The sequence below is a fragment of the Cyanistes caeruleus genome, unplaced genomic scaffold (genome assembly GCF_971803275.1).
Source record: "Cyanistes caeruleus unplaced genomic scaffold, bCyaCae1.hap1.1 HAP1_SCAFFOLD_96, whole genome shotgun sequence".
NCBI classification, from domain to species: domain Eukaryota; kingdom Metazoa; phylum Chordata; class Aves; order Passeriformes; family Paridae; genus Cyanistes; species Cyanistes caeruleus.
In genome coordinates this window covers 1127290-1153869 of record NW_028255898.1, presented here as the reverse complement: position 1 = coordinate 1153869, position 26580 = coordinate 1127290, and the positions used below count along the sequence as shown (strand labels likewise).

Sequence of the window (26580 nt, the reverse complement as noted above, 5' to 3'; positions counted from 1 at the left end):
TAAGGATAAAAAAGAGAAATTTATTATAAATTAATAAACAGCAAAACAGCGAGGAAAAACCACAATAAAATAAGCAGCGCAGCGCTGGGTGGACAGGGTCTATACACAAGGTATAGGTGCTCCCAAATCCACGTTTGAGGGTTTTTCGGCCTGGGGTTTTATAGAGATTTTGTGTCCCCAGGCTAGAATTCCAATCAGTTTCCATTTACCAAGTGTCTCTGATTGTCAGGTGAATGGATTTCCTGGCTTGGAAAATAGAGTTAGTAAGTGTCGGGCAGAGTCTCCTCAAATGCAAAGTGATTCTGTATGTATTTCAACATATTTCATCAGGGCAGAATCGAGGGATCCGGGCTGGTGCCGATGGATATCTCGGCGGGGTTGTTCCCCCTTTGTCTTTCTTGATTGCTTTTCTTCAGCATAGGTTTGGCGGGCGGGGTGTTCAGTTCTAGGGACGACTATCTTCCTGGGACTTGTCTCCTTTGTTTAACTTGATTGTCTCGGGCAGAAGTCGGCCGGGCGTTGCCCAGGTCCGGAGGTAGACTTTCAGGCTAGCTCTTTGTCCTTATGATGGCCTTTGTCCTGTCTTTTCCTCCAAGTTGATGTGTCTGCCGGGGTTCGTTATCTGGGTGGATTTTGCAATCTGTAGCTTTTGGAGAGAAATCCTGCCTCGACCCGGAGGAGGATTTCTCATTTCATATTTTTCATCATTTACAATTACATATACTTTATTTAAACCTTTCTTCGACTTTTTATTCATTCAATTCTTTATTACAAGGGGCTTTCAGGCAGAGATCTGGAGATAGGAATAACAGTTCTTTACTAGTATAACCAGGCAAACAAACAAACAATAACTACAGCAATAACAAGAACACAGAACCAGGGACCCCGGGACAGCTTTCTCAGCTGAGATGGGATGGGGGAGAGGTTTTCTTTTCACAGACCCCTCGGGCAGTCAGTCCCGGTGCTCCTGCAGGGCTCCGAGGAACAGTCGGCTGGAAACAGCAGGGACGAGCTGAGATCCTGGGCCGGTGGCTGAGGTGTATCAGCAGCTCTGCGGCGGTGGCTGCCACACGTCCCAGCAGGGCAGGGGGTGCGAGGCCACCAACAAAGAGGGGAGAAGCAGAAGAAGCAGCAACTCCGTCTGGGTGATGGCGAATTCCCTTCTCTCCACCGGAGCAGTTCCACGACCCAGCACACCAACGTCCTTCCCCGAAACCGAAGAAAAACCAGCCCCAAAAACTGTCCCCACCCTCCTTTTCTGCCTCCTTCCCCCCCTGGGCCCGGCCACTCATTGTCCATTGTCAAGCACCCCTAAGTACCGGTAGTTAGGTTGTCCCAGCACATAATGGGTAAAAATTCCCCGGGCAGGCCAGAAGGACAAAACAAACAAACAAAAAAAAGATACCTAACCCTCAACACAGCTGCTCCCAGCTCTCCTGCCTCGTGGCTCAGCTGCCCAAGTGCTTTAGGACCAACCTTTGGCCTCCGGGCCCTGCAGCAGCAGGGTGGGGTTTCACAGACTTCTCTTCCCCACAGGCCAAGAAAATGTGGAGCCTGACTGAAAACCTGCTGGAGCTCCTGCAGGAAAATGATAAGTGATGTGGTCAGGATGACCATGGTTCTCCTCAAATATTTGTTCCTGTATAATAGTGCCCCGATAGCCATCTCCATCGCCCAGGTTCTCCTGCCACTGTTTGACAATGTAAGGTTCTGTGCCCTCAGCCACAGCCCCTGGGTGCTGCCCAGACACTTTGTGCCCTGTGGATTTGCAGGCCAGTCCGAAGGGGGCCCGAAGCAGACAGTGCTGAAGTCTTTCCTTCCTTTCATACAGGATTATAGCCAGGTGCAGCTGTGTTCCATGTTTGTATTTCAAAAGATGATAGATTTATTAATGGAAGACGGAAGAAAAGCCCTGAAGTCATATGTGTGCCAGAGCCTGCTCCCACTCTTCTTCCACTGCCATGACCAGAACCATCATGTGGCAGAGGTGAGGACACCTGGGCTGCCAGTGGCACCCTGGGAGAGGGCTCGGCTGCCTCCTGCCCTGGGCACCTCCAGGCCTTGGCACACGAATGTGGGTCCTGTGCCTGGGCTTGTGGGGCCATCTCCGGTCTCTGCTGCTCTCCAGGTGTCCTGGGAAACGCTGCATTCTTCAGCCAGATTCCTGAAGAGGAGTCTTAAAAACGAGATTCACTTAATAAATTATAAAAAGAATTTAATATAAACAAAAGACAATTAGGAGACAAAAGAAATAAAGCAAAGGGTTAGAACGGCCGGGTGCCCTGGTGGGTTACCAGGAACACACCTGGTATCTCAGGAGTGTCCTTTTTATCCCATCCTTGCTGTGAGAGGTTAATGCATATTCAAGCATGTCCCCTCCCTGGTTCCACCTTCTTGGATCATGTTATTTTCTGCTGGTCAGCATAACTTTGCTGGTCTAGCTGGTCAGCATTATTTTGGAGTTTTTGGTTTCCTTTCTGCTGCAGATGGTCACTTGTTGATAAGAGTCCAGGCCCCTTATACTTCCTCAGAGAGCAGATGGGCTTCATATCTTTCCCCCTTGCCAACGTCCTGGTACCGGCTTTTTGGTAACAGTTTGCTCTCCATTTCCTGCTGCTGATAACAGTTTGGGCCCCAGTGTCCTTCCCTCTGAGGTTTCCTTGCCTTGTACCTAGGAAATTCTTTTAAACTTAAGACTTGTTAGCATAGCTAAAAAGTATTTACTATATAATATTCATCTGCGAAAGCCAATATCACAATACAAATTTATAACAGGAGGGATATTGAACAGATGCTGCTGCTGGGTAAGAAACTCTGGAAGTTCAGCGAAGGCCTGATAAGGACGGCCTGGATGGCCCAGCCTCAGCCTGGAGAAGTCCCCTGTCCCCGGTGCCCAGTGTGTGGGGCTGGCAGCTGCGCCCCTGCCCACTGCTGCACCCGGGAGCAGCACGGCTTCTTCTCCAGGCTCCTGTGCCCACAAGCCGGGTGCCGATGGTGCCCCGGCCCAGCGGGGCTGCGGGCCGGGCCGGCACCGCGGCTCCCCGGGCAGCAGCCGGCCCTCTGCCCCCTCCAGAGCCCGGCGCCAGCGGCTGCTGGCCGGGCCTCAGGGCTGGCCGGGCACGGGAGGCCGGGGCTGGCCGCAGGCAGCAGCGCCCGTCCGAGGGGCAGAGCCCGCGCCAACCCTTCCCTCCTGCCGCTCTCTCCAGCTGGCACAGGACAGGAACCGAGCGGCCGAGCACCTGTGCCGGGCCCTGCCGTACCTGCAGAGCCCACAGGAGATCCTGCTCCCTCCCGGCCCCGCCGCAGCTCGGCCCCAGTCCCGGCTGCTGCCCCGGCAGCGGCACCCGGGCCCGGCGCCCTGGAGCCCCGGCTGCCCTCGGGGCTGCTGCTGCCGGCCTCTGGCAGCCGTGCCCTTGGGCTGGGTCAGGGTGCGGTACGGGCCCGGGCTGAGCCCTGCCGGGGCAGGAGGCCGTGTGGCCACAGGGCTGGCAGCGCCGCTGGCAGGGAGCTGTGCTGCTGGGACCCTGACAGGCTCTGTGTTCTCAGGGATGGCCGGGGAGCAGCTGAGGGAGAAGAAGAAAGATATGCTGCTCGTTTGTGAGGGTGAGTGAGGGCAGCGGGCTGTCAGCGGGGCTGGCGGGGAGAGCTGCAAGCCCTGGCCTGGCTGCGGAGGGCTCTGCTCAATGTGTGGATGAGAGGCAGCGTGGGCAGAGTACAGTGAGATTTCAGGGCCACGTGGGGCATTTGTGGCCAGCAGCTTCAGGCTGACCCCCTTGGTCCCTGCTCCCTCCTGGCCAAGGCAAGAGCCGGCTGGCATGGCCCTGGCAGGGGGCTCTCGCTGGGCCCCCACAGCTCTGGGATCTGACCATGGCTCTGTTCGTCTCTCTTCCAGCCTTTGAAGACACTGCATATGACAGCAGCCTGGAGGTTGGAAGCCTGGCACTTCAGACATTGTGCCTTCTCAGGGCAGGAGACCATGCTCCAATCTCCATGTTCCACAGGCTTCAAGATCAGCTCCGCAGGGCGTGGAGGTCATGGCCTCGTCAGTCTGGCCTCAGCTGTCTGTGCTGCTGGAGCTCTGCAGAGCGCTGATCTGGTAGGCTCTGTCTGCTGGGGCCATATGAGCAGCCAGCAGGGACTTTTTTTCCTTCAAAGATTGTTCTTTTCTTTTTTGTTTTTCTTTAGGATGTAAATTATATAGGATATGTTATAATAGACAGACTCCCAGGAGCTTTCTTTTGCTGCCCAGGGTGTGCGGGGCATAGGGGAAGAGGGTGAAAAGGGGGCTTGTGCTCTGCAAGCTGCCCAGGCGTGCAGTGGTGCAGGGAAAACGGCCAGAAGCCCCTTGGCGTTTGGTGGTTCTGCTGAAGCCACAAGCCCTGTCCCAGCCATGAAGTGCCATCTGTGTCCTCCTGCCTGTGTTGCTGCCTGGATTGCTGAGGGCTCTGTCATGATCCGCTAACACAGGCGGGAATCATGAGAGATGCGTTTGATCTCACAGTGCAAAAGGACACAAAGGGATTTCAGTTTAAATCACAGCAATAGTGCACTCTTATTTTATTGCCAACAACAGGAGTTATAGCTGCTATGGTTTTTTGAAGGAAAATTGCTATAGCTTTATGTGATTCTGGAAGGCTTTGAATTAAAGGGGTCATCACAGGTAATTGCATTGGTGATTCATAGCCAGTAGTTAATTTTCTGTCATGTATCATTTGCAAGCAGGCAGCTTTGTGCATGTGTTCCAGTAGTTGGTCGGGGGTACCAACTATAGCTACAGGGTCTCCCCTTTCCAATGGATTAAGCCCTGCTGCCCAATAAGCTGTGTGCTGAGTTGGGGACCAAGGGTTACATCTGTCTCCTGCTGATGAGAAGACCCCATGTCCCCAGTACCCACTGGCTTCTTGTTCTGTCAGTCAAATCTGATCTCCTCCAGTGAGAGATGCAATATGTATTCTGTCTCTGACTCGTGGGGGAGATGCCCGTACTCCTTTTTCAGCTCAGCCAATTCAGCAGCAGTGTACGGGATTTCTTTAGTGGTTGTATGCGAATCAAGATCTTCATCATTGATATGATTATATTCTGTTTTAATTAAAGGTTTCAAGCTAGGACAGCAGTGCTCCCCACAATTTTTCATCAGTTAGTTCTTCTTGAGGGTAAATTTGATTAATGAGAGGTGTTTCCCTCTCCACTGTTTCTTTGGTGAGTAAGCATTCTTTGAATTTTTAACGCATTCCTCTCTTCGGGCCACTGACAAGAGATGGATCTCATTCCTTTCTTCATCTAATTGTTTTTGCAAAATTTCAACTAGGTTTTGAAAGGAGTCCATTATAGTTCTTTCCTCACCTTTTTGCTTAAAGCAAGTTTCTATAGCTGCTGTAAGACAAGCTCCCAAAACTGAGCAGAGTATATATTTTTGCTGAGTAAAAGCCTTTGGAACCCATACTGGAAGTCTCCTCCTCATCCTTGCCTCCATCATATGCCTACCAATATCCTTGTGCTGTAGAGCATTTGCTCTAAGCCGCACCTTGGGTCACCCCCGCTGCTGAGTGTCACAATCCACTAACACAAGAGGAAATTGTGAGAGGTTCGTTTGATCTCAGATTACAAAACAGACACCAAGGGATTTCAGTTTAAATCACAACAGCACTAATGCACCTTTATTTTAGTTCCAGCAACATGGGTTATGTGATAGAGAAGAGGGAGAGAGAGAGAGAGGGAGAGAGGGATAAAGAGGCAAAATGCAAAGAGAAAAAGGGGGGAGGTTATAGCTACCAACAGACAAGACGGGGTCGCCCATGTCTTCTTCCATGGGGAGATCTCTCTTGAAGAAAGTAACTTGCAAAAGTCATTTTTACAGTCTGTTTCAAAGCAAGGGGCAGCTGGCCAAGAGGTGGAGAAATTCCCAGGCTATTGTGATGAGACCCCTTGCTCTGGGAAGCAGGTGTAAGGTACCGAACAGGCTGCTCCTTACAAGTCCCTGCTCAGCAGCAGGAATGAAGGCAGTGTACCTTGACAGCACAACAAGCACACCTGCAAACCATCACCTGGCAAGCTTCCACCTCAACCAGGCCAGAACCCCTGCACAAAGTCCCTTGGGTTCTTCAGGGTGTTGGTCTCTGTTCTTGCAATGGTTGTGAGGCAGATGAGGGAAACTTTGGACTGTCTCTTGCACCCTAGTAACCCCAAATGACACCAATGACCCCAAATCACCACAAATAACCCCAAATTACTCTAAAGGACCCCTCTGATCCCACACCTGACCCCAAATGACCCTTCTGGCCCCACACCTGACCCCATAGGGCACAGACATTTACCCCTTGCTGAGCTCAGTCCTATACAACCCCTATACAAACCCCTTCAAAAATCCCCAAAATTTGACCCTGGGAACTTCCTGGATGAGCAGGGTCAGTTCCAGTGCAACGAGGCCTTTGTGCCCTTCTCGGCCAGTGGGCACCCCAAAAATCCCATAAATCCTTGGGGTGGGGTCCTAAATCCTTCTGGAATCCCAAAAATCCCCAAATTCCTTTGTGGTGGGACCCTACCACAATCCCAAAATTCCTTGGGGTAGGGACCCCAGACTCATTTGGGACCCTCACCCCTGAAACACCCAGACCATTTTTGGACCCCAATCCCAAAGCTTCCAGACCCTTTAGGGACCCCCCAGACCCTTTTTGGGGTAGCCCAGACCCTCTTGGGACCCCAGACCCTTTTGGGATCCCATAGCCCCCAAAGTCCCCAGGCCCTTTGGAATCCCCTTGGCCCTTTTGGAATCCCCAATCCCTGAAACCCCCAGCCCCTTTTGGACTCCCAGCCCCTTTTGGGACCCGCAGTCCCTCTAGAGACCCTCACCCCTTTGGGACCTCAGACCCTCTAGAGACTCCCAGACCCTTTTGGGACCCCCGACCCTTTGTGGTGGGGCGGTGCTGACGCCCCCTCCCCACAGGGCAGTGGCTGTGCCTGGGGGAGGCGCTGGTGCAGGCAGAGCTGTTCCTGTTCCTGACCTCGCTGCTGCAGCGCCTGCGGCCGCGACCCCTGGCACCCCCCGAGGAGCTGCCCACGGCACCCCTGGAGAGCGGCTTTGCCAACATCAGGCCCCACTTCCAGCTCCACCTGCTGCCCCAATGAGACCTCCCCAAATTCCAGACTGCTCCCCAAATTCAGGAACTGCCCTAGGACCAGGACACTTCCCCATGGCTGGATAATCTCCCCCCAGATCCTCCCCAAATTCCACTCCCAACATCCCCCCCACTTCCAGCTCAGGATGGTGCTCTGATGAGACCCCTCCCCAAATCCCACCCCCAAGATGCCTCCCCATCGCTGGAAAATCCCCCTAAATCCACCCCAAACCCTGCCCCAAAATGGGGAATCCTCCCTGAGACCCCCCCCAGATTCAGGCCTCCCCAAAATGCCCCTTCTCAATGGGATCAAGACCCCTCCCCATCAATGGAAATTCCCCCAAAACCCAAAAAATTCTCCCAAAATCCCCTTCCCAAAATCAGAAACCCCCCAGGACCCCTGAATTTCCCCCCAAAACCACCAAATTCCTCCCCAAAAATACCAAAATTCCTCACAAATCACCCCAAAAACCCCAAAACCCCCATACTCCCCCCAAAGTCCCAAATCCACCCAAGACTCAAAATCCCACCCCAAAACTCCAAATTTCCTCCCAAACCCAAATTTCCCCTCAAAACCCCAGAATTCATCAAAACCCCCAAAATTCTCCCCCCCCAAATTTCCCCCAAAACCACCAGATTTCCCCCCCAAACCCTAATTTCTTTCCCAAAACCCCAAATCCTCCCCCTAAGAAACAAAGATCTCCCTAAAACCCCAAATTTCCTCCACCTACACCCAAATGTTACAAAAAAAATCCTAAAATGTCTGCCCTAAAACTTCGAAATTCCCCCAGGACCCTCAAAGTTTCTCCCCAACACCCCAAATTTCCCCCAAAACTTCCAAATTCCCCCAAATTCCAAAATTCCACCCCAAAACCTGGGAGACTCCTCTGCAAAAAAAACAGCAACTCCTCCCCAAACCTCCCCCCAGAATTGCAACTCCCTCCCCAAAAATCATCGGAAAAGTTGAGAACGTATTTTTTTATTTCATATTTTCACACCTTGGGATGGGGGGAAAACACCAGAATTCCTGTGATTTTTCCTGTTTTTTGGGGGGATGGGCGTCTCCCCAAATTTTCTAGCCCCCCCAGACAACCATTCCCCAAAATTCCTGCCCCTGAGCCCCCCAAATTAAGTGCAAATAAATTAAAAGAGGAAAAAAGAAAAAAAAAGGGGAGAAAAGGTAAAATAAAGAAAAACAGAAAAAAAAAAAATAAAAAAAAAAAAATCCCCACAACCCAATTTGGGGGGAGGGGGGCAAAGGATATATCGAGGGAGGGGTCAAATTCCCAGGAAAAAATTGAGGGACCCCCCCAAAAAAATTGGGGGACCCCCCCCCAAAAGATTTCATTTTGAAAAATGCCAAAACAAAAAAAAAAACTGGCAAAAAAAGGTAAAAAAAAAATGAAAAATTTGGGGGGAACCCCCAAAAAATGCATAAAAAATGGGGAACTCCCCCTTGAATCAAAGGGATTTTGGGGAATTTTTTTCCCAGAAGCAGTGGGTTTTTGGGGGTGGCAGGGGAGGAGAGACCCCCTGCAAATTCCTGGGGGTGTCCCCAAGACACCATCTGCAGAGGCAGCAGAGGGAACAAAAAGGCCAGTTTAGGGAAGTTAAGGGAATTTGGGGAGATTTGGGTGAATTTCAGGGAATTTTGGGATTTTTAGGGGGTCAAGGGCGGGTGTTGAGGCTTTTGCAGGTGTGCTTAGCTTACAGCCTCTTTACAGAGCATGCTGACCCCAACAGTAGACTGCCAAAGAAAACAAGGTGATAAGTATTCCTGCTCGTTGAGCAAAAAGAAAGATCACAAAGGTCTGCAAGCATCTAGTAATTTGCTTTAAGATAAGGATAGTAACGTGTTTAGAGAAGAACGAAAACAGTGTTATAAACTAGAGCTATAAGCTTGTATTCTATTTTTAGATGCTTGGCAAAAACTATATAAGTAATGCAAGAGCAAGAAATAAAGGTCTCAGTTCCACATCACATTGGTGTGCTGTCTGATTCCTGCCTTAAGATTGGACTTAACAGGCGGGTCTTGAGTTTGCAGGGTCTTGCATTCCAGGGCTGCAGGATCATGTCCAGAGAGACCACATTTACCAGGAACAGGCATGGGACACCAACGAGATGGGATTCTGCTCAGGAAACCATTTATTCAGCTCAGGAACAAACTCAGATCCAGAGACAGCCCCAAACAGAGGCAGGGAAATGGGGTTTGAGAACCAGGGTGGAGTTCAAGGTCAGGGACCACTGGGAACACAGCAAGGGAGAAACCCCAGGGGCCCAAACCAAATCAGAAATCCCTGGGCTGCCACCCTACAAAGGGTCCAGGGTGGAGTTTCTTCCTGGGCTTGCAGGGCCCAACCTCTGAGGCAGAGGGATGGAATTCCCTCTTGCCCATGCCACTCACTTTAACAGTGTTCATTTGAAACTCAATCCTTGCCTCCCTGGGCAGGGGCACCTCACACAAAAACTCACTCAGTAATGGCCTCCTGCTCCATTCATCATCCCCAAACTTTGGCTGTCTCATTCCAGATCCCACCCCACCTCCCCAGTCCCAATCCCAACCCATCCCATCCCTGCTGGACATCAAGACCCACTTCCCAATCCCGATTTCCCCAATTTCACACCTCCCAATCCTCATCTCACCCCTCCTGATCTGCATCCCACTTCACCCAATCCCCTTCCAACCCCATTCCACCTGATGCCTTCAGAAGGCTGACCTAGAACAGAGGCCAGAGTTAAGAATAAAGTTTATTAAAAGGCCTTAAATGATACATCTAGAGCAGCACAAGAACCTGGCCAGGGCTACATCCAAGATGGACCAAAAATGGTCACAAAAATGGACAACTGATCATGAGGTCTCACATTTTTAGAAGTTCAGGTTCATCTGGATATTGGAGTTCATTGTCCAGTTACAGCTTCAGATGATCAAGTCCCATCCTTCCTGTTTTCTCTCTTCAGTCCACCCTTGTTCATGCTTTTGGGCCTGGAACTTGTAACAATTGTCCTTGATATCAAGCTAGAAAAGGAATTGTTTTGTCTACCTACTCTGTGAAGAGAGCTCACTAACACTTAATAGGAAGTTCAAAACTACAAACCTAGGCAGTGCAGAATATGAAAAATATGAAAGCTAAAACTTAAGATATCACACCCTGAGGGGCTGTGGAATCCAGTAATTTTGGGTGGGACTGAGTAGTTTTCAGTGGCATTGAGTGGTTTTGAGGTGACAGATAGAACCCTCTCATCTCTTTGAGTGCCAAGAAGTGGAGACAACTCCACCAAATACCCCCAAAATCCCCAAATACTCCCAAGTATCTCCTTGAATCCCAGATTCCCTTAAAGCACTAGTGAAAAGTGAGGCTTTAGTTGCCTTTGATGAATTCATAGATTTTGCCCCGATTTTGTCTGTTTTACAGGAATGCAGATGAATCAAAAATAGAACCAAACCAGAATGACCAGCAACCCAGTGTGTTGCCAACACAGATCACTGGGAACGTGGGTCATCAGAGCTCGGCCCAACGTGGGTCCTCTGATTGGGGATGGAGCTGGGGCAGCACACGAAGCTCTTCCTCCACTTGGGGCACTCGCAGGGCCTCCCTTACCGGTGCCTCCATTGGTGTCTGGCCAAGTTAGACCTGTCTGAGAAGCTCTTCCCACACTGGGGACACTCATAGGGCCTCTCCCCAGTGTGGATGCACTGATGGGTGACGAGGTGGGAGTTTTGCTTGAAGCCCTTCCTGCAGTTGGGGCAGCGGAAGGGCCTCTCATCCGTGTGAATCCGCTGGTGCACGAGGAGAGTGGAGCTGGTCTGAAACCTCTTCCCACACTGGGGACACTCGTAGGGCCTCTCCCCAGTGTGGATCATCTGGTGGATGGTCAGTTGGGACCTCTGGCTGAAGGTCATCCCACATTCCCCACACTGATAGGGCTGAACTCCGGTGTGTGTCCTCTGGTGGCAGATCAGGCTAAAGCTCTGGCTGAAGCTCTTCCCACATTCCCCACACTCGTAGGGCCTCTCCCCAGTGTGGATGCGCTGGTGCCTGATGAGGTGGGAGCTTTGCTTGAAGCCCTCCCCACAGTCGGGGCAGTGAAAGGGCCTCTCATCTGTGTGAATCCGCTGGTGTCTAAGGAGATGGGGGCTGGTCCGAAACCTCTTCCCACACTCAGGACACTCGTAGGGCCTCTCCCCAGTGTGGACGCGCTGGTGGATGACGAGGTCAGAGTTGAAGCTGAAGCCCTTCCCACATTCCCCACACTGATAGGGCCATTCCCTAGTGTGGATCATCTGGTGGCGGATCAGGCTGTTGCTCCGGCTGAAGCTCTTCCCACACTCCAAGCACTTGTAGCGCTTCTCCCCATCCTGAAGCTGATCATGGACCACCAGCTCAGAGCCCTGGCTGGATCTCCGGCCGCCTTCCTGGCACAGGGTGGGTCTTTCCTCCTCAGAGCACCCTGGGATGGGTTTGGAGCCCTTTCTCCTGCGGGGTCGTTGGGGCTTTTCCTCCCCATTGGATTCCTGCACCGTGGAGCTGCTCAAAACGGCCTCTTCCACCAGGTTCTGCTGTAGGGATTTGTCCTCCCTGGTCTCCATCCTCAGCTCCTTGTCTGGGGGAGGAAGGACAAGGAGAGGATGGGATTTGCCTCCGTGCCAGAGGGAAGGGGAAGGAGATCCCTCCAGTGTGTCCCCGGCAGGACGGCGTCGGCAGCGGGGTTGTCCTGCAGCCGGAGGCCATGCTGGGCTGGGAGATGGAGCAGGAGAGAGGGGGAAAGGGGCACTGACTTCCTCCTCACCTGCCTGGGTGTCCTGGGGCATCTTCCTCTTCCTCGCAGCCTCCTTCTCCATCTGACCAAGGTCTGAGAATGGGAAATTCTGGTTTGGGGAGAAATACAATTCATGAGCACATTGGGTTAGGGGGTTCCTCCTGCCCACGTCCATCTCTAGAAATCACAAGCCTTCCATAAAAACCTCCCAAACACCAAGATTCAGCCCTGAAAATGCCTCCCAGGAGTTCCCCATCTCTGGTCTCTCCCCTTTGGTGTTCAGAGGTCCCCTGTCCCAGCTGCTGGGGGTCACGCTTGTACTGAAGGTCTCCCGTTTGCTTGGTCCCTGCCCTGCCCAGGCTGCTGGGAGTGCCAGGAATCTGAGAAGTTCCCTGTTCCCATCTCCCCACTTAGGGATGCTGGGAACTCCCCAGTGTCCCCCAAGGGGCATTTTCCACTCAGCTTTGCAGTCCTTAAGTTGCAAATATCCCGTCCCAAAAAACCCAAACCATGGATCCCCCAGGATATCTGTGCTGAGCTCCCCCTCTCGGGGCACCTGTGGGATGGGGGGTGATGATTCCACAGGTGGGGGACTGTAAATTTAGGGAGTTCTTGACCTCTTGGTTCCTTCTCCTTTCCCTGATCCTCCTTTGTCCCTCCTCTTCCTGTTGAAGTTAATTTAAAAAACTATGGTATGTCCCAAGGGAAGAACTCACCCTTGGTGTTGTATAAGGTTAGTCCCTACCTAACCTCCCTTTGCTTTTCCCTATCCCATTGGCTGTAGCCTCCCTGTATCCCCTGGCCACTCCCTCCCCCAAGTTTAAGAGACAGCACCTGAGGAATCTCAGCCTCTTTCTTGCCCCGGGTGATCCACATACAATGAACCCAGGACCACGTCTCAGAAGTCTGAGCCTTCTTTGTCTAAAATGGACCTTAGGTCCATGTTGGATATATTTTGAGACCCCTTTCCCCCCACTGTTCTTTGAAGGGCGGACACATCCCCAAGGGGGACAAGAATGAAGGGGTTTGTGGAGTATTTCCAACATTTTCCTCCCTCTCCTCCCCTTCCATCCCTCCTCCTTCTCCTCCCTAACGCTAGCTTCTTCTCCTACTTCCATCCCCTCTCACTCTCCTTCTTCATCCCTGCTTTTCCATCCCTCCTCCTCCTCCCCCAGGAGCAGTGACACCCTCGGTGCCCCGTTCCCAAACCCCTCACAGCCCACGGCAGGAGCGGGGATGGAGCTGGGACAGGTCGGGATGGGCAGCGCGGGGCTCTCCGCTGCTCCCACCCACTGGGGGTGGGGGGAACCCGGCCCAGGGAGAAGAAGAGGGAAACTGGGAAAATTGGGGGCTGCAGATCCAACCTGGGGCTGGCTGGGGACCCTGGCTGGGGACTGCCAGTCCTCGGGGCTCCTCTGGGGAGATGTGGGAGGGGGGAACACAGAGAGGGCTGGGGGATCCCAGGAGTGGCAGCACTGGCAGGGACTGGTTTGTACTGGGATCATCCTGGCAGTGGCTGAGATTGCACTGGCTGTGTACTGACATTATACTGGGAGCAGCTGTGAGCAGATGGGCCCATGTCAGGAGAGACTGTGATCACACTGAGGGAAACTGGGATCATACTGGGAACATACTGGCAGTGAGTATGAAACTGCAGGGGACAATTGAGACCAGGTTCATGGGAAATGGGATATACTGGGAGTTACTGAGATCATGCTGAGGCTGACTGGGAGCACCTGTGAGCAACTGGGGTCATGCTGGGGGTAACTGGAAGCAACAGGACTTATACTGGGATGAACTGGAATCATGCTGGAAGTGAACACGATCATACTGGCAGGGAGTCCAGCTACACTGAGGCTGACTGGGAGTGGTTGGAGCAAATGGGATCATGATGGAAGGAACTGGGAATATGCCCTGCGCTCCCCAGAAACCCGGTATCACCCCCCCTTAGGTCCCATGTGTCCCCCAGACCCTTCAGGATCCCCGAGTGACCCCTCAGCGCCCGTTCGGGACCCCCCAAAGCGTCCCTGGATCCCTGAATGCTCCCGATCCCACAGATGCCCCTTCCAGCCACTGCTGGGAATTCATCTCACATCATTCCAGAACACAGTTCCGCGCCCAAACCTCCTGCCGTACCCCGCGCCCTAAAGAGCCCGGTTAGAGCTCCCCAGGCTCCCCCCAAGTGCTCCCGAGCCGTATACATTCGCCCCGAGGACCTGCAGCCACAGCTCGGACGCAAAAGTGTTCTCCAAGCGGTTCCCCACAAAGCCGAACACGTCTTCCGAGCCACTTCCGGGACTGCATCTCCCATCATGCTCCGCGGCGCCCATAGAGCGCTATTCCAGCCGGGACTGCATCTCCCGTCATGCCCCGCGCCTCACCGGAACCCATTGGAGCAACGCTCACAACTCCCGTGATGCTCCGCGGCCCCGTCAAACCGTATTATACCGGCGCCTACAACCCCCATCATCCCCCGCGCCCATGGAGTCCCGTTACAGCCCCCCAAGTGCCCGCCCGGACCCCGAAGGGCCCCCAGATTCCCCTCCCTGACCTCCAAGTGCCCCCCTGGACGCCCAGGTGCTCCCCCGGACCCCGAATTGTCTCACAGAATCCCTAAGTGCCCCTCCAAGTGCCCACCCGGCTCCCCCAAGTGTCCTCCAGACCCCCAGGTTGTCTCTAAATTCCCTCCCCAGACCTAAAACTGCCCCAAATGTTCCTCAGAAAAATCTCCATGGACCCCAAAGTGGTCCCTTTTACCCTGTCTGAGAAAATTATTAAAAAAGATGATGAAAGGACTAAAAATAGGTGTAATTAGCATAAAGAGGGAGAAATAGTGACCAATTATTAATGAAGGGAATTGTGTTACTTTGAACCAAGGACCGATAATGTTTTTAGTTGCTAAAAATGTATCAATTCTTTCATATAAATATAAAAATTAGGTTATAAAAATACAGAATAATATTATTATAAAAAATAAATTTTTTTTTTTAGTAATTAATTAGATTTTAATTATAAAGGAAAGTTGGTAAATGTTCTCAATGCTTTGGGATCTCAGTCCCAGGTGGGCGATGTCAGACATGCTGAGGCTCGGGGTGAGGAGCAGGTTGTCCAAACAGGGGCAGCTCACAAGGGGCTCATTCTTCTCTGTGACCAGACCTCCTCAGGAGACATTCAGCATCAGGATTGTAAAGAGCAAATCGTGACCTCCTGATCAGTACACAAAGATGTTTTACAGTTTGAACAGTAGAATGTTGTCACCGTAAGGTGCCTTCTTTGTTAATATACCTCATGTTGTGTCATGTTTGGTAAATACCAATGTTGTTGTAACTGTCTTTGTTAAAATATTGTTATAAATGAAATTAGAATTTTGACAGCTAGGTCCCTTGGGTTAATGGCAGTTTAATTAAAAATGAATACAATTTACTAAACTGAATAGTAATGTGGTATGAAAGATTACAGTTTAGTAAAATAATACAGTTTAATAAAAAATTAAAATTTATATATATAATCTGCTAGTAATTAAGTATGATTAAAGCATAAGCAAAACCGACCAGGGTACGGAGGCTTCCCACCCTGCCTCACGTTCAAAACAAAGCACTTCAAGCTAAACTTATATACTGTATGCTTATACATATTCATTAATGTTTCCTGTAAGTTTCCTCCTATTTCCAATTTTTCTGACTTTACGTCACTTTTCTTCACAGCACATTCCTCACTTGTTGTTAGGAGGTGTTCAGTCTTCTTTTGGTGGTCTTTTGCCAAAGGCTTCTCCTCTTCCTCATTGTCCTTTGGATAACCTTACAGGTTTGTGTGTGTGTACTAAGCGTTGTGTTATGTTAGTCTATTAATTAGCTTTATATTTACTAATCCTTACGCCCAATGCCTAAATTTGTTCTAATTTTGGTCCATCTCAAGGCCATTTTGGTCTTGAGACACCATTTATCTTCTAAACTACATCCTGTACCTTAATTTGGACATGTAACATCTGCAAAGGGGTACATCTGCTTTGTAACACTGATTCTTGATTGTTTCTAATAACAACTTTAATAACAGTTACAATTTAGTTAGCACGAACCAATTCCATTTCTTACAACTGCAAATACACCTTATATCCCTTTTTATTGGTTTCCATGCTAATGGCCTTGATTTCTTCCTTGCTATGGATAAACTTGTATTTTCTCAATTTCTTCTTTTGCTACCTCAATTGTTTGGCCTGCAGACCAGTTGCTAAGCCCATCCACATTCACCTCTTAGTCTTCAGAGGGAAACTTTGAGCACAGTGAGAATCTCGCAGTGTGCAGGAGGGTGCCTGTGTGCCAGCTGCAGCTGGGACCTCAGCCATCTCCTCTCTCAACAGGTTCCCCTGCCCAGGAAAAGAGGCAACCATCAAGAGCATCTCCTGTGACACTGCCTGACCAGCATGTCAGCAGGCAGAACCAAGGTTTTGTTTAGCAGTGACCCTTTGATGAAGTCAAAGATTTACAATCAGTCCATTAGTACAGATGGGAGCATACCTGGAGGGTACAGCCAAGGCCATGAGGTCACAGAAGGCTCTGGGGTGACAGCAGGCTGAGGTGACAGCAGGCTCTGAGGTCACAGAGGTCCCAGAGCCCCGTGGTTGCACAGCACCACGAGGACCGAGCAGTCAGTCCTTGACCACGACTATTGCGGCAGCAGTGGCGGTGGCAGCAGCGGTGCTGACATTGGGACAGCGGTGTCAGGACAGTGGTGGCAGCAAGAGCTGCAGGACTGGCAGTGGGCAAGGCACCATGGCCTTTGCTCTGTGCCTCCTCCTCCTGCTCCTCCTGGCAGTGGCCCTGCCTGAGAGGGCCGCCCAGGCTGCTCCATGGCGAGCAGGACGAGCAGGTGAGCCCGCGGCCTGGCTTCCATTTCCCGGGACAGTCCTCTCTTCTCCCTGGGAAGCACTGGGGACGGTTTTCCCCAGGGCTTTAGGGAGGGTTTCCTCTGTGGGAGGGAGAGAGGCCTCAGGGGCTCTGGGCTGGTCCTGCTGCCCCTCCAGAGATGTTGCATGGGGCCTGCAAAGTGGGTGGAGAGTGACCAGAGCCAGCCCAGAGCTCCCCAGGCCCCTCTACAACTTTGGACATGTCCATTGACATCTGACACCCACAGCCTTACCTGACCCCCTTGCAGTGCCCAGTTCCCTAAGGCAGAAGGGGATCCCAGCACACCATGGAATGATTCTGATCTGTGCTCCCTTCCAGACAAGATGGGTAGGAAGGCTTCTCCAGCAGCTTGGCTCCATGAAGATTTTCTGCCTCTGGAGCCCCGTGCAGGTATGTTCTCACTGTCCCAACAAGGAATAATCATTGACAGCCTGTCATGAACCAGGTGACAGAAGCTTCTGTGGCTGTTGAGTTACAGGTGTGTCTGCAGCGAGGACGTTTCAAGCTCCTTTTCTGGTTGCTGCACGCAACCCCAGCTCCCATCACAGGGGTGAGTGGTGTGTCCCTGCTGAGCCCTCAGGCTGAGCACTGGTTCTGTGGGATCCATTCCTGGGAAATGGAAATACTTTCTGTTAAGGTTCTCCTAGAGGGAGGAACAAACCTACAGGAGACAAGATGCTGAGTGATCTGGAGAGACGCCATGGTGGGTCCATGTCCCTCAGACTTCTCCTGAGACTCAGCAGCCGGGGGCTTTCTCTGCACATCTGGACACACCGTGCCCGGCACAGCAGGAAGGGATCCATTTCAGACTCACTGCCCCACTGCTGCTTTCACAGCCTGTAGGGCTGTTTCCCAGCCTGGCCTGGCTGCAGCTTCTCCCCAGCCTCTGCAGAAAGGCATCTGGCATCAGCTGACAGGATTCCCAAACTGCACCATGGGCCATGCACACCCTGAGATCCCTTGCAATTTCCCGGTCTTGGGCTAGATCAGGTGTAGGGGCTGTTTGGAGGAGGGAGGGCCCTGGCCAGCCTCAATAACCTGGCCTTTCTCCTTATCCTTATTCATGACTTTGACAAATATTGCAGTTGAACATGCCACCTCCTCAGTGTGGAGTGGTTCTATCTGATCCAGCTGTGGCTCTTCCTTCCTCCAGAGATGAACCCAAAGGCTGTGCTGTAGGTGCCATTTCCTGGAGGAAGCAGTGGCTCATGGACAGCCTCTGCTGCAGGAAGGGAGGCCATGCCAGGCACAATCCCAGGAGGTAATTGCTGGGCCTCTGGGCCTGAGCCCTGCTGAGGCGTGAGCTGTACATCTCTGCTACTTGGCAGTGCCTGCCTTTCAGGGATTTTGCACAGAGCATGGAAAAGGTGTTGAGAATGTCCAGAGCCAGCCCAGAGCTTTCCCCAGGCCCCTCTGCAGCTTTGGCCGTGTCCATTGACATCTGGCTCCCATGGCCTTACCTGACCCCTTTGCAGTGCCCAGTTCCCTAAGGCAGAAGGGGATCCCAGCACACCATGGAATGGTTCTGATCTGTGTTCCCTTCCAGATTGGGATCGTGACATGGAGCATCTGGAAGTGCTGGTAGATGGTGGTTTGAAGACCTTGCCAGATGCTGGAGGCAAGCTCTCAATGTCCCTTTCCACACAGAATAATCAGTGTCAATGTGGCAAGAGCTCACTCACGTTCCATTTCCCTTGAGAGTCTGAAGGCTGATGGATTCTGGAAACCTCGCCCTGCTCCCTTCTGGAGCCCTGAGTGATCCCACAGCATTGCTGTCCGTGGGAGGAAAGATCATTTAGTTGTCAATCTTCTTCCCGTGTGCAATGCCAGTGTCTCCTTCTGTGTGCTCTGTGCAGCCACAGAGAAGATCAGAGAGGGAAGGGCCGGTCCCAGGGCTGTGCCCCGGGGCTGTGCCTTGTGTGGCTCCTTTGCCAGCCCCAGGGAGCCTGAGCTGCTCCAGCTGCCACTGCCAAGCCCTGGCCCTGCCTGGGGCTCAGTTCAGAGCTGCTGGCAGCTCCAGGGAGTCCTTTCTCCCCTGACTTTCATGCAAGGGGCTCCTTCCATCCCTTTGTGGGGCCACTGCAGGCACGTGGTCCCCCTGCTCCTGCTCCTGAGTGTAAGGCAGAGATGAGGGAGTGCCTTGGAGGGCAGCAGTCACCCAGGTGCACTCACTGCCACTCCAGCCTGAAGAAGAATCTTCAGCAGTTTCACGGGAGCTGTTCTGTCCTGAATTTCTTTGCAGATGAACCTGATGATGAAGATGACCTGGATTCCCCATCCATATCAGTTACTGAGCCTGATAATGAGGAAGATTCTGAGAGTAGGTGAAGGCCTTTCCCCCTGGGAGAGCTGCCAGCTCAGAGCCCAAGGCTTGGCCAGGGCAGCATCACTGCAGGTGCCAGGACAGAGCTGTGCACGTGTGTGCCCTCGTCCTGCGTGATCCCCTCACTGCTCCTGTGGCTCAGTGCTGCCTGTGCAGCAGAGATGAGAGAAGCTTCTGTGGCTGTTGAACTACAGGTGTGTCTGCAGGGGGGACTTTCCCAGCTCCTGAGCTGGATTCTGCAAGCAAGCCCAGCTCCCATCACAGGGGTGTGTGGTGCATCCCTGCTGACCCCACAGGCTGAGCACTGGTTCCGTGGGATCCATTCCTTGGAAATGGAAATACTTTATATTATGGTCCCCTGAGAAAGAAGAACAAACCTATAGGAGATAGTAATGTAGCAATGGAGGAACTCAAATACCTGGACATAATCCTGAATGATCTGGAGGGACGCTGTGGTGGGTCCATGTCCCTCAGCCTTCTCCTGAGACTCAGCAGCCGGGGGCTTTCTCTGCACATCTGGACACACCGTGCCTGGCACAGCAGGAAGGGATCCATTTCAGACTCACTGCCCCACTGCTGCTTTCATGGCCTGCAGGGCTGTTTCCCAGCCTGGCCTGGCTGCAGCTTCTCCCCAGCCTCTGCAGGAAGGCATTTGGCGTCAGCTGACAGGGAGCCCAAACTGCACCATGGGCCACGCACACCTTGAGATCCCCTGAAAATTTCAAGTCTCGGCCTAGTACAGGTTTAGGGTCTGATTGGAAGAGGGGTGGCCCAGAACCATTTCCAAAACCCTGGGCATTTTCCTGATCCTTATCCATGTCTTTGACAAGTATTGCCTGGAGAAGACCAGCACAGCGAAATTGTGCCATTCAAGCTCAGGGGGTTGAGCAGTCTTGTGCCAAGGCGTGGCAAGGTGCCTGCAGGCCCCAGCTCTGGGGGAAACAGAGAATGTCCTGGCCGTATCCAGCGTGCTGCCAGCTCAGCAGTGGAGCACAGCACGGCTCACGCTGCCCACTGCTCCCACAGATGCAGCCGGCACCACAACACATGCTCAGAATATCTGGGAAAGCATGAGAAGTGTTTTCTACCAGGGAACACATGGTTTGATTAAGTTACTGGCCATTGTGGCTGGTGGAGGACTTTTCCTGATGATATGCTGTACCGGAATCTGGTATTGGTGGAAGAGAAAACGGTGAGTGTTTTGCTGATCTCGCCTCAAACAGCTTCTTGAAAGGCTGCTCATAGTCAGGAAACATTCCCAGTGAGGCTGCTGTGGACTTGTGGCTAGTCCTTGGTTGCCCAAATAACTCTGTTGAGAGTTCTGCTGCTTCCCAGGCCTTTAATTGGCCTTTTAATTGCGGGGCCTTGTCCTGTGGAGCCCGCTGGGGCTGCAGCCAGTGCTGGCTGCCACTGAGGCTGCCTGGCCAAGAGCAGCCCCAGGAGCAGCAGGCAGAGACAAAGCAAGGTGGGCAGGAGAAAGAGCGGGGACGAGATTGCCCTTGAAAGGCAGAGGCGCTCTGGGGCCCGCTCCTGGCCAGGGACCCTGCCCAGAGCCATCCCCTGCTCGCCGGGGCCTTGAGGGGCAGCTGTCCAGTTGGGCCAAGCTGTGCCAGCAGCTCCAGCTGAGCTGGGGAGCCTTGGCCGCTCTGGGCCCTGCTGTGCAGGAGGGTCCCTGAGTGCCAGCGGTAGCTGGGGGCCTCAGCCACCTCATCTCTCCACAGGAAAACCTCTGCACCTTCAGAAGACTGGTGAAAGACTTTGGTCACTGAGAAGCTGACTTGTCATCCCCGTTCTTCACATCTCTCCCCATCTGCTGTGCTGTGGCTGCATCCCCGTCTTGAGGGCATCCCAAGACTCAGACCTCCCAAGCAAGACCCTCTGCCCCTGAGCCCCCTGGCCCTGGTCCCTGGCCAGGAGTGAAATTTGGCATCCCCTGTGCACCAGAGCAGGGGTTGGCCCATGTTTTTTGTTCTAATAAAGAGATGGAGCTCTCACCCCAGTGTCCGGCTGGTACCACCAGAAAGGCCCACATGGCACCAGCCCCAGATGAGCTCCATGTCCAGCAGCAGGCAGGGCTGACCATGGTGTGGGCAGGCAGGAGCCAGGCAGGGGCTGCCGTGACCAGCGGTGGGGCCCCGAGGGGCTGGGGGAGCCCATGCTGAGCGTCCCTGGGCTGTGAGGGCGCATTTCCTTCAGTGGCATCACCTGGGCCTGGACCTCATGGGGCACACAGGGAAAATTTGGGCTCTCTGCTAAGGTGTGCAGGGATCCCCCATGAAGAGTGCAGTGGGGTTAAATTGAGAGGGTTTCTTACTCTTCCCAGCACAGTAAAGGGGACAGTCTTGGCTGAGGTTTTGCAAAGCTGGGAGGAAGCCTTTGCAAGCCCTTGGGCCTGGCCTGTGGGCACAGTGGGCAGTGGAGCCCATCCCTTGAGGCCAGTCTGGGCTGCTCGGGCCAGGCTGGGCCGGGCCAGGTGAGCCGGGCCATTCTCTGGGGCACAGGAGGCACCTGGGGTTATAACTGAGAGGAATGATGAGCTTGTCTTTACAAACAAGCTGTGGGTCAGTTGATAAGATGTAGCTATCAGTGAGAGACAACAGAAACAATGGGATGGATTCCAGTAGAAGATCAAAGAGACACTGAAAGAACACTATGAATTCCATAAAAGTTAAGAAGGGATTATGCATTGGGGGTGGGGGGGGAAGGTACCCCAGGTGTCAGGCGTTCCAGGAAGCCTGTACCTCTCAAGTACCTCAGCGTATAGGGAAAGGGAGAAGGGACAAGCGGCTGGGAATTAGGATAAAAAGGAGGCTGCGCCCTCCAAAAATTTGAGAGACCCCATGGGAATGCCCCATGGCCTCTCCCTTTATTCGAATAAAGAAAAAGGACTCCTCTGTCTCCTTTTTGGACATAAACCTCTGGTGTTCGTGGATTAATTTTCCTGACATAGTTTTGGGGGCTCGTCCGGGATATTTCCACCGTCCGGGGCGGCGGGCAGCGAGCGGAGCTGAGGGCGCGCCTCACCCAGTTTCGGTGATCAGCTCCCCTTGGTGGCGGCCAGCACCGGGCGATCGATTGGGTTCCCGAGACTGTCCAGGAGACAGACGAGTGGCGGACCAGGGGGGTCCGTGAAGAGTCCACAGGGAAGGACCACTGAAAACCTCACCAGTGAGTAAAATGGGATCTTCGGGAAGCAAGCCTGGGAGGGCACCCAGGGAGGGTAGCACAGGCAAACCTGGGAGGGCACCCATGGAGGGTAGCACAGGTCAAACAGAGCACCCATGGAGGGTTGCAAGGGTACAGCCGGGAAGGGGTCCTGGCAAAAGGGATGACAATCCCACAACACCCCCGGAGAGTCCCTTGGGGAGAATGCTGAGATCTTGGGACAGATTATGCATTCACCCAGAAGTCACTATGGAGATGATGGTAAAATACTGTTATTATGTATGGCCAGAGTATAAGTTGCCGAATGGACTTATATGGCCATCTTATGGAACAGATAGAATTCATTTGTGCTGAATTCTGTGGAGGTATCTAGAGGAGAATTGGAAAGGATGGATTGAAAGGGAATGTGGATTGATATGGTTTAAACAAGCAACAGGAGAAATCTATGTGTTAAGAAAAAAAGGAGAAGAGGAAAAAGGGGGGAAGAGGAAAACGGTGAAGATTGGGATGTTTTTCAGCACCTTCCCCCGTCTTGTCCTCTGGTGTTACCAGCTGACCCAGGGCCAGCTGCAGATGCCCTGTATCCTCACCTTCCAGGACAAAAGGATCAGGGAAATGCTGTTCCTACAGCTCCACCTGAAAATAACAATGGTGAGGGGGGGGGGAGCAGCATATCATATCACCCCCTAGGACTAGAAGAGGAACTCAATTTAGAGCATCAGAAGCCCCCCAGACCCAAGGGACAGGGGTCCATCAAATGGCACTCCGCCAAGTCCCTTTGGGAGGTCAAGGGGGAGGATTTGGGTTTGTAGTTATACCACTTACTACCCAGGATATAAGAGGATTGAAAAAAGAATTACCACCATACTTGGAAGATCCCATAGGGGTGGGGGAAAAGATAGAAGAATATTTGGGAAATGCAGATTATACCTGGAAAGACTGGGATTTTCTTTTGGGGATTTTGTTTGGGCCATCAGAGAAACGAATGATTTTGCAAAAAGCTCGGCAGCTGTGAGAGGATGAACATCCACAGGCAGTGAGGGGGGCTGGACCTAATGTACCTACAGTAGATGATGCCATCCCACAGGTGGACCCCCAGTGGGATCCAAATAACCAGGCCAGCCTGGCTCGCCTCCGTGATTACCGTGCTTATTTGATTAGGGCAATCAAATCAGCAGCTTCTAGAACTAACAACATTGCTAAGGCTATGTCGTTAGAACAGGAGAAACATGAAAGCCCCTCTCATTGGTTAGAGAGGATTAGGGATGCCTTGCGGAAGCATGGGGGGATGGACCCTGAAGGACCAGCCTTTGACACATTGTTGAAAGTACAATTTGTTACTAAGGCTTGGCCTGACATAAGGAAAGGAGTACAAAAAGATCAAGAGTGGCAGAATAAGCCTCTAGAAGAATTGGTGAGAAAAACACAGCAAATATATGTAAGAAGGGATGAAGAAAAAGTAAGAGCTAAGGCAAAGATGATGGCAGAGTTTTTGCAGCCCCAAAAGAATAAACCACAAGGTCCAAGGGGTCCCCCGGGGCAGAGGGGACGGGATCGGCCACAAGGAGGTGTCCAGGGCATTCCCCCCTCGACAGGAGAGAACTGACCCAAACAGCGGCTGGGGAGGAACCAATGTGCCATCTGCAGGAAAGAAGGGCATTGGAAAAGGGAATGCCCACAGAAAGAGCTGGACCCACAAGAGGAAGAAGTCCAGAGGATAATGGAAATGGATTGTTAGGGATGTCAGGGGCTTCCATTATACCAGGGACCCACCACTCAGGAGCCCTTGATAACTTTTAAGGTGAGTCCGGATCGAGGGGAGATGTGTTTTCTAGTAGACACAGGTGCCTCTCGATCCACCTTAAATTTTATACCTAAAGAAGGGAAATTGTCAAAAAGGTCATTGGTTATTCAAGGAGTAAGTGGAAAAGATGAGCGAGTGCATTTTATTCAACCGCTGTTAATAGATATGGGGGACAAGTTTAAAATGCATGAGTTCCTGTTTGTTCCTAATTGTGATTGTAATTTACTGGGGAGAGATTTGATGGCAAAAATGGGAATGCAAATCAGTATTATAAAAAATGACACTGAGTCCAGCACTGTAATATCTTTGTGTAAAATGTCTGAGAGAGCTTATGCTGAAATAGATCTGGAAGTGTGGGCAGCCCCGGGGAAACATGGAAAATTAGACATAGAGCCTCTCCAAATTACTTTGAAGCAACCAGGACAAGTTGTGTCAAAAAACCACAACTTTCAAGGGAGAGAAGGAAGGGGTTACAGCCTATCATTGAGTCCCTGCTAAAGGCAGGTCTGTTGGAACCGTGCATGTCTCCTTATAACACCCCTATCCTGCCAGTTAAGAAACCAGATGGAACCTACAGAATGGTGCAAGATTTAAGAATAATAAATAAAATTGTCAAATCAAGGCATCCCACAGTTCCGGATTCCTATACAATCCTGAACCAGGTCCCCTCCTCACATCAGTACTATTCAGTACTGGATTTAAAAGATGCTTTCTGGGGGTGTCCGATTACAGAAGAGAGTAAACAGTATTTTGCCTTTGAGTGAGAACAAGAGGAAGGAGGTAAAACGGTAAAACAGCAATTGACCTGGACAGTCCTCCCACAGGGTTATACAGAGTCACCTGTTTTGTTTGGACAAGCTTTGCAAAAAATACTAAGAGAATTTACTCCACCCTCCGGAGTTAAGTTGTTGCAGTATGTGGATGATTTACTGTTATCAGGGGAACAGGAGGAGATGGTTGAAAGAGCTACTGTGAAACTGCTTAATTTTCTTGCTAAAAAAGGACTTAGAGTGTCTGAAAAGAAAGCACAGTTGGTAGAGAAACAGGTCAAATATTTGGGGCATATTTTAACTGGAGGGTTACGGTGTATTGATCCAGAAAGAATACAAGGAATTCTACAAGTACCATTACCCCAAACAAAAAGGGAATTACGACAGTTTTTAGGGTTGGTGGGATACTGCCGAGTGTGGATAGAAGACTTTTCTGTTGTGGCCAAACCTTTATATAGCTTTTTAACACAAGACAGTCCTAATGTTGTGGTATGGACACCCGAAGGAGAACAAAGTTTTAAAAAATTAAAAGACAAATTGGTTAAGGCCCCAGTCCTAGCTCTTCCAGATATAGAAAAAGAATTTGAATTATATGTAGATGTTACACAAGGACATGCAAAAGGAATTTTGGTTCAGGAGCATGGGGGAACACAAAGACCGGTTGCCTATTTTTCGAAACTGTTAGACCCGGTAGCCAGAGGCTGGCCCTATTGTCTGCAGAACTGTGCAGCCACAGCTCTGATGGTGGCTGAGGCCCGAAAGCTGACAAGGGGGGGTTATCTGATTGTTAAAGTTTCACACCAGATTAAAGCGTTGTTAACTGAGAGAGCCTCTAAGTGGATGACCAGCTCTCGGTTACTACAGTATGAATCCTGTCTATTAGAACAAGAGGATTTAGAATTTAAAAGCAAAGAAAGTTTTAACCCAGCCTCCTGTTTGAATGGACCTGAGGAAAGGAGCCAAGGAAAATTCCATGATTGTATTCAAGTAATAGATCTACAAACTAGAGCAAGGAATGATCTGAGAGACATCCCGTGGCCTGAGGGGGAAAACGTGTTTATTGATGAGTCTTCTAAGGTGATAGAAGGAAGACGATTTACAGGATACTCTGTCGTGAGTGGAAAGCAATTAAAGGAAGGGGGGAGGTTACCAGCCACCTGGTCAGCTCAGACAGCCGAGCTGTATGCCCTCGTGAGAGCTTGTGAGTTATACCAAGACAAGACAGTAAATATTTTTACTGATTCTAAATATGCATATGGTGTGATACACGCATTTGGGAAACTGTGGGAAGAGAGAGGTTTATTAACCTGCAGAGGAAAAATGTTGGCTCATGAGAACTTAATCTCCCGCCTATTGGAGGTGGTGAATTTACCAAAAAAGGTAGCAATAATACACATCAAGGGACACCAGGCAGGGTGCTCGGAAGAGGCAGTAGGAAATAGGCTGGCTGATGAAGAAGCTCGGAAAGCTGCATTGTTGCCAGAAATCTCTAAGTTACTTCCCTTGCTCCCAGTAACTGCCCCCTTGCCAGAGAAGCTGTCTTTTCCACCAGAAGAACTTGACATAGTTAAAAAGAGTGGGGCAGAGGAAAGAGGGGGTAATTGGTTTACAAGAGATGGTAAGCAGCGGATACCGAAAGCTTTAGCCTCGCAACTGCTAAAACAGCTCCACGAAGGGAGTCACTGGGGCTCCCGAGGGATAGCAGAAGCCTTCCTGAAAATGTATGCTGCTGTGGGTCTTT

The 26580-nt window shown here is 51.5% G+C and overlaps 1 protein-coding gene and 2 long non-coding RNA genes across 6 annotated transcripts; 2 read left to right on the top strand and 1 right to left on the bottom strand.

Annotated features, from left to right (window-relative positions):
* The first annotated feature begins 3084 nt into the window (after positions 1–3084).
* On the top strand, positions 3085–5442 carry LOC147646489 (uncharacterized). Its single transcript, XR_015281861.1, has 2 exons — positions 3085–3603; positions 3893–5442. It is a non-coding gene; the product is annotated as an uncharacterized LOC147646489 (long non-coding RNA).
* A 4654-nt stretch (positions 5443–10096) lies between these two features.
* LOC111922429 (uncharacterized) lies at positions 10097–14164 on the bottom strand. 2 transcript variants are annotated; one of them, XM_023917988.2, is made up of 3 exons: positions 14090–14164; positions 11904–11982; positions 10097–11717 (listed from the first exon to the last, which is right to left on the bottom strand). In XM_023917988.2, the coding sequence occupies exons 2-3, from the start codon at positions 11953–11955 to the stop codon at positions 10711–10713; spliced, it is 1059 nt and encodes a 352-aa protein (XP_023773756.2). In that variant the 5' UTR covers positions 11956–11982; positions 14090–14164; the 3' UTR covers positions 10097–10710. The 2 variants fall into 2 exon arrangements, with proteins under 2 accessions (XP_023773756.2, XP_023773757.2); XM_023917989.2 differs by having other exon boundaries at positions 14010–14099.
* Positions 14165–16514: 2350 nt separating this feature from the next.
* On the top strand, positions 16515–21094 carry LOC111922430 (uncharacterized). Of its 3 annotated transcripts, XR_015281859.1 has the most exons (7): positions 16515–16739; positions 17096–17167; positions 17256–17327; positions 17931–18038; positions 18324–18395; positions 19020–19294; positions 20822–21094. It is a non-coding gene; the product is annotated as an uncharacterized LOC111922430 (long non-coding RNA). The 3 variants fall into 3 exon arrangements; XR_015281858.1 differs by lacking the exon at positions 18324–18395 and having other exon boundaries at positions 19020–20292; XR_015281860.1 differs by lacking the exon at positions 18324–18395 and having other exon boundaries at positions 16517–16739; positions 17025–17167; positions 19020–20292.
* The last annotated feature ends 5486 nt before the right edge of the window (positions 21095–26580 follow it).